Source organism: Netta rufina, assembly GCF_964035555.1.
Source record: "Netta rufina genome assembly, chromosome: 14".
In the NCBI taxonomy this organism is placed as follows: domain Eukaryota; kingdom Metazoa; phylum Chordata; class Aves; order Anseriformes; family Anatidae; genus Netta; species Netta rufina.
Window position 1 is genome coordinate 17,559,165 of NC_140137.1, and position 6,807 is coordinate 17,565,971.

At 57.2% G+C, this 6,807-nt stretch overlaps 1 protein-coding gene across 1 annotated transcript; it reads left to right on the plus strand.

Moving 5' to 3' along the window:
• Positions 1-218: 218 nt before the first annotated feature.
• On the plus strand, positions 219-6,229 carry PITX1 (paired like homeodomain 1; the record flags this gene model as incomplete). Its single annotated transcript, XM_084295480.1, has 3 exons — positions 219-381; positions 3,200-3,405; positions 5,690-6,229. 3 exons carry the CDS (start codon positions 219-221, stop codon positions 6,227-6,229), a joined length of 909 nt encoding a protein of 302 aa, XP_084151606.1.
• Positions 6,230-6,807: the final 578 nt, after the last annotated feature.

Consider the following 6,807-nt stretch of genomic DNA (forward strand, 5'->3'; position numbering starts at 1 on the left):
GGCGCTGCCCAGATCTCTTCTTCCGACACCCTTAAAATTATACTGTTAGTAATAAGTGGATTTGCTTTTGTTTTTGTTGTTTGCTTTTTTTTTTTTCCTTAAAAAAAAAAAAAAGGAAAGAAAAAAAAAGAAACCAAAAAAAAAAAAAAAAGCTCCTTGTTCCTTTCTGTGTGGAATAAACACCTGCAAACTCCCCCAGGCAGCCCGGCGCCCCTGCCATGGATTCCTTTAAAGGTGGAATGAATTTGGAGAGACTGCCCGAGAGCTTGAGACCCCAACCCTCCCATGACATGGCTTCCAGCTTCCATTTGCAAAGATCCTCGGAGCCCAGAGACCCGATCGAGAACTCAGCCAGTGAATCCTCCGACACGGAGGTGCCAGGTAACCCCCCCGCGGCCCCGGCCCGCTCCCCCCCTGCGCCGCCGCCCCCTCCCCACCGCTCCTTCCCCTTCCCGGGCGGCCGGCGCTGCTCTGCCCGCGCCCCCCGCGCAACCGGAGCCCTTGGGGTGCCGGGGGGCAGCAGCCGCCGCTGCCCCCGGTGCCTCCATCCCCCCAAAAAACCCCACGGAAGGGGCGAGAGGGGGCCAGGGGCCCGCATGGAGCGGCCGCGCTGACAGCCGCGGAGAGGGACACGCGTGGCCACCGAGCCCATCCCACGAGCTGCTTTTTTATTATTTTTTTTTCTTCTATATTTTTTCTTTCTTTTATTTATTTTTTTTAATAATTTAGATAGTTATTAATCGATCGGGTCGAAGGGAAAGGGGGGACTCTTCGGGGAGCGCGGTTTTGCCGGAGGTTTCTGAAATAGTGTCAGCTTTTGCCCGGGTTTATTTTCCAGCTCGGGAGGTGCAGGCATGGAAAAAGATCTCTCTGTCAAAGGAGGGGGGGGGAGGAAAAAAAAATAAAAAAAAAAAAAATTAAAAGGGCCCGCAGAGCAGGAGAGGCGGCGTGGGGCCGCCGCCGAGGGGATGTGCGCGGCCGCGGAGAGGTTTCGCGCAGAGCTGCGCGCTTTGCAGAAGCTCCCAGCGCCCTGAGCACCATGTGCAAGGGCTGCAGGGAAAGCTGTGGTTTCCCAGTTTGTATTCAATTAAAGTAGCAACATTTCTAGGATGACAAGGAAAGCTAGGAGAAGGAAACAAAAGCTGCAGGAAGGAGCGTGATACCCGTTCTCCACCGAGACCTTCTCGGGAGAAGTTTATGTCTCATTTCACTTAATTTTTCTCCTGGATGATGGTGCTCTTCTCACTTTTAGCAGGTCCTAGAATCTAGAGAGTGGCCGCGGCGCGGGCCAGTCCCGAGGTGGCACACGGTGATAAAAACAGGGGCTGGCTTGTGCCTCCCAGGCTGATTCGCAAACAAAGTTAGGGACCGGCGTCTGGAAGGGACTGCGAGATTAGAGGGGATTATTTGAGATTAGAGAGGGAGATTTGCTCCATTTTGCACTACCCCTGTATGTGACCCCTCGGTGCCGGGGCAGGGCTCAGGACCCGCGTGCTTTTCTTCTCCGAGCAGCTACAAAATACCTTTCACGATTTCTTTCTTTTTCTTTCTTTCTTTTTTTTTTTTCTTTTTGTTTTTCCTTTTTAAATTATTATTGTTATTTATTTTTAAAGGCACATATGCCAATTAAACGTAACGTGTGTAATGTTTTGAAACTGTAACAGGGCCGGGCTCGGAGGCCGGATTTTTACCGAAATCACGGCCAGCCTAAACCCGGCGCGGGGGCTGCGGCCGCAGCGCTTTGCCTTGCGCTCCCCCTGCCCGGGACCCTCTCGGCCCGGTTCCTGCGGGCCTTTCCCGGCCGGGAACGAGAGCAAAGCCAGCCCCGAGCCGGAGCCGTGCGTGTTTCTTTTATTTTGCTTTCTCTTTCCCGCGGCGTGCAGCTCGGCCGGTCCAGCCCAGGCCGGGTAGCGATGTGCTGCTGCTGCTGCTGCAGGCCGTGCTGGCTCTGCAAACCCCTCACCGCACACAGGGGCTGCAATCCTGCCCCTACACCGCTTTGGGGTTTCCATTTCAGCCCTGTTCTCCCCCCCCCCTTTTATTACGGAGGCGAAAAGCGATCGCTGGGTGACTTTGCAAGGACGAGTCCTCCCGGCCTTCGGATGCAGCCCGCGATTATTTTTAGCCTCCCGGCCACCTCGCAGGGGTCGGGGCTGCACAAACGCCCCCGAGCCCCCCGGGCAAGCCGCCCCCGGGAGCCGGGCAGCGGGCCCTGAGCCCCTCCGGCTCCCCTTAGGCAGCAGCAGCAGAACGGGGCCGAGGGGGGGTGGCAGCCCCCAGCCCGGCACCGCCGTGCCCAGGGGGGACCCCGACCCCCGGCCGCACCTTTCCCGGCCCAGCCCGTCTCGTTCCGGCCTTCCCACCCCATTCTCCGCGCCTAATCCCAGCCAAACCCAGGCTGAGAGAGCAGAGAAGGGCGATAAGAAAGGGGAGCGGGGCTCTGTCCCCCGTGGCCGTGGGGCCTGGGAGGGATTCCTGCTTCCAGGCCGCGCAAATCCCCATCGCGAAAGCGCGCCTGGTTTTTGTTGTTGTTGTTGTTGTTTGCTCTTTTCGATACGGCTTTTCTTTTTTTTTTTTTCTTTTTTTTTTTTTCTTTGCAGTGGGCTTTGCTCAGCCTCGGGTTAAAATAAACATTGAAATCCTAAAAGCAGCTAAAGAAAAGAAAAGGAAAAAAAATGGGGGAGTGGAGAGGTAGAGAGAGGGTGCCTTTTGCAATTAATTGCTGCTGCCTTTTACATCCCTACCCTGCCAAAGTTTCCTGTCGCAGCCGAGCACAACAAAGAAAATGGAGCAAAGATCGCGCCTTAGGTTTAAGGGAGTAAAGAAGGTGCCGTGGCCGGGCAGAGAGGCCGGTGCTGCAGGGAACCCGCTCCCCCCCCGGGTTTTCTCGCCCTCGGGCCCGCTCCGAGCCGGGCAGTCCCGGGGGTCCCGCTGCCTCCCCGGGGGTCTGAGTCCGGGCCGGGCTGGGCGCTGCCCCCCCCCGGGACGGGGAGCCCCTGCCTGGGTGCAGGGCCCCCGGGAACCGGGTGGGTGCCCCCGGTAGGGCGGGCAGGGGCGGGGGCGGGGGGCGGCGAGTCTGCTTTGTGTGCCTGCATTTCTGTCTGAACAAAACAAAAAGAAAAAAAAAAAAAAAGAAGAAAAAAAAAGAAAAACAAAAACAAACAAACAAACAAAAAAATCCCACGACACCCCACCGCAGAAAAAGAACGAAGCGGCGAGCAGAAAAACGAGGACGGGGCCGCCGACGACCCGGCGAAGAAGAAGAAGCAGCGGCGGCAGCGGACCCACTTCACCAGCCAGCAGCTGCAGGAGCTGGAGGCCACCTTCCAGCGGAACCGCTACCCCGACATGAGCATGCGGGAGGAGATCGCCGTCTGGACGAACCTCACCGAGCCCCGAGTCCGGGTAAGAGGGGTGCAAAGGGGGTGGGGGGGGCAGGGGAACAACCCCTTGCGGGAGCCGCTCCGGCGGCTTGCGGGCAGCTCCCGGCCGCCCTGGCCGTGATTTTGAATTGCTGAACTCGGCGGCGGGGCCGGACAGGAGAAATTCACCCCCCGGCCGAGGAGATGCTGCCCCCCAAAAAAGCTGCGCCCGGAGCCGGGAGGAGGCCGGAGGGAGCCGGGTGTGGGGCGAAGTCCCCCCCGGTGGGCACCCCCCTCGCCCTTTGGCTTCGCCGGCACACGGGGAGGGCGATCTCCCGTGGCACGGCTCTGCTCCGCCGCAATGCGGCCGCGGAATCGCCGCTCGGCCCCCCGGGACCGGCCCCAGCCCCAGCGCGGAGCCGTGCGGCCCCTCCGCGCCCCGCCGCGCATCTCCCGCGGCTCCCCCGGGGGCTCTTTGCAGAGGCCGTCGGTGGGCAACGTGAGGGACAAGGGCTGCGGGGCGCTTACACTGCAAAGGCAATGAGCGCTGTAGATGCAGAATTGTAAGGAGAAGGAGCCTGGTCTTTACACGCCTCGGATGGCACCTTGGAATATATATATATAGCCCCGGCTGTTATTTAGGGGGAGATTTACGCGTGAGATAGCGAGCGGCCAAACCGGAGCGGCTCGGGCTGTGCTGACCTGCAGCCTCTCTGCTCTGTGCCCAGCTCCCCTTGGCGTCTCCACCCGGGACATTTCCCCGCGTGGAAAAGCGAAGCGGCAGCGCCCGGAGCAGGAGCCAGGGAAAAAAAGGAGGTGCGGGGAGCGCGGGGTCCCCCCTGGCCCAAAAAATCCGTTTTTGTCTCGGTCCTTAAACATCGAGTGGTCGACTCAGATGGCGAAGATTTTGTTTAAAATCTTTCAAGAGTAAACAGCCGCTGCATCGGAAAGCATTGTCCTAATTGCGTTTAAAACAAAACAAAGCCGGAGCAGAGACTAAACTGCATTAATATTGCTGGGATATTTCAGGAAGCAAATAAAACTAATATATGAGTAGCCATTAACATAATTTCGTTCTCCCTCTGTGTGGAGATGTTTTGGTTTGATGTTCTGAGATTGCAGATTGCAAATCTAACCTTAATTTGCTGTGAGGGCCTTCCTTTAAAATGTCTAGGAGCCATAATTAAAACTATTACCCTCATTTTCAGGAAATTCCTGTCTGGAAGCACCTTCCGAGGAGTATATTACAGGTTTCGAACATGTTGGCTTTCGTTTCCTCTTCATATTTATACGGGATTCTTTTCATTATTGTTATTTTTTGTTTCAATAGACCCCGCCATCCCTTCCCTCCAAGTTTCCATCCTTGAGCCCACAGTTTAATAGGAGTTGCGCCATTCCTGCGCTGGGAGGGGAGGCCCCGGGAGCTGCCCCTGCGCCGGCTCCGAGGGGCGCGGGGAGGGAGCGCAGCCTCCGCGGGGCCAGGGGCATGGAGCCGCGGGGAGTCCGGGGAAGCGCGGCCGGAGAGGTTGGCCGTGCTGCTTTTTTAACCTGGGAAGAGAATTTGGCACTGCCCGGCCCCGGCCAGCTCCTCCTGCCCCGGCTCATGGCTCGCATCACGGGGGGCTTAAGCGCTTTCCGAGGGCTAAAAAAAAAATAATACGAGAGAGCCTGGATCAGGTTTTTGCATCAAACACCAGGAGCGGCCCCCGCTTCTCTGTTCCCTAGTCAGGGCTGTAAATTCTCATTAGATATAAAGGCAGAGGCTGCATCCATCCAAGGGCGATGCAGGGCCTGATTTTTTTTTTTTTTTTAAACCTAAACATACTAATCCAATCCCCTTTTTTATGATCTGTAACAGGGGACTTTTATTACACAGCATTAGCATTCGGAAACACGGCGGAGCCGGGGCGAGCCGGCCCTAATCAGTGCGGGCCGTGCCTTCGCCCCGTGGAGAGGGGCGAGGGGCGGAGGGGGAGAGCCGGGGGGACGCGGCTGGGACCGAGGCGCGCACCCGCGGGCACCCGCGCAGCCGGGCTGGCAGATGCCGCCGACCGCTCCCTGCGCGCACAGCAGCGCAGCGGGATGCGCGGATTTTGGCTCCCGTGGAGGGGGGCCGGGGGCCGCGCAAGAGGCTGTGCGCGGCCGTGGAGCCGTGGCCGGAGCCTGCGGAGGTTGGGGGGCGTTTGGCCGGCCCCCTGCTGTCCCCTGGCCGCCCGCTGCTCGGGGCGGGGGGCTCCGGGCGCGCATCTTTGCGCGCTGCGTGCATCCTCTGCGCGGCCGCCGTGCGCGCCTCGGCGCTGACCGTGCCGTGTCCGTCCCTCCCGCAGGTGTGGTTCAAGAACCGCCGAGCCAAGTGGAGAAAGCGGGAGCGGAACCAGCAGATGGACCTGTGCAAGAACGGCTACGTGCCGCAGTTCAGCGGGCTCATGCAGCCCTACGACGACATGTACGCCGGCTACCCCTACAACAACTGGGCCACCAAGAGCCTCACCCCGGCGCCTCTCTCCACCAAGAGCTTCACCTTCTTCAACTCCATGAGCCCCCTCTCGTCGCAGTCCATGTTCTCTGCTCCCAGCAGCATCTCCTCCATGAACATGCCGTCCAGTATGGGCCACTCGGCCGTGCCGGGCATGGCCAACTCCGGCCTCAACAACATCAACAACATCAGTGGCTCCTCGCTCAACTCGGCCATGTCCTCGCCGGCCTGTCCCTACGGGCCGCCGGGCTCGCCCTACAGCGTCTACCGGGACACTTGCAACTCCAGCTTAGCCAGCCTCAGACTGAAATCAAAGCAGCACTCCAGTTTCGGCTACAGCAGTTTGCAAAGCCCCGGCTCTAGTCTAAACGCCTGTCAGTACAACAGTTGACGGACTTGACACAAACCACCTCCGACAAACACCGCCGACAAAGCAAAGCAGAAACTAAGCGACGTTTAACGGAAAAGAAAAAAAAAAATGAAATAAAATAAATAAAATAAGAACCCGATGATGACTAAAAGCAAAACCCGAGCAAGTGAGAGAGGAAAAAAAAAAGTAAAAAAAAGAAAAAATATATATATAAAACCCGAAATCTCCGCGGACTTCGATTGTCTAAAAAAAATAATGAAAACCGACGACACAACCAACAAAGCAGCGCTTTTTAAAACAAACAAAAAAAAAATTATAAAAATTAAACATCAAAAAAAAAAAAACGTTAACGGACCAGAAAACTTTTGCAAGAGACATCGAAATCTGGTACATGGATGAGTTGCAATTTTTCTCTGGATTATGCGGGTTGTATGTGTTTACTTGAACTTGCACAGGAGTTTGTAAGGCGGCCGCTTCCCCGCGGGGAGAGCGGCGAGAGAGGGAGACGCCTCGGTGGTAAGAGCTGGTGGGACGGTTCTTGGCCGCTTGTCGCACGGGAAGAGTTTGGTTAATGTTTACCACTGAGAAACAGAATCACA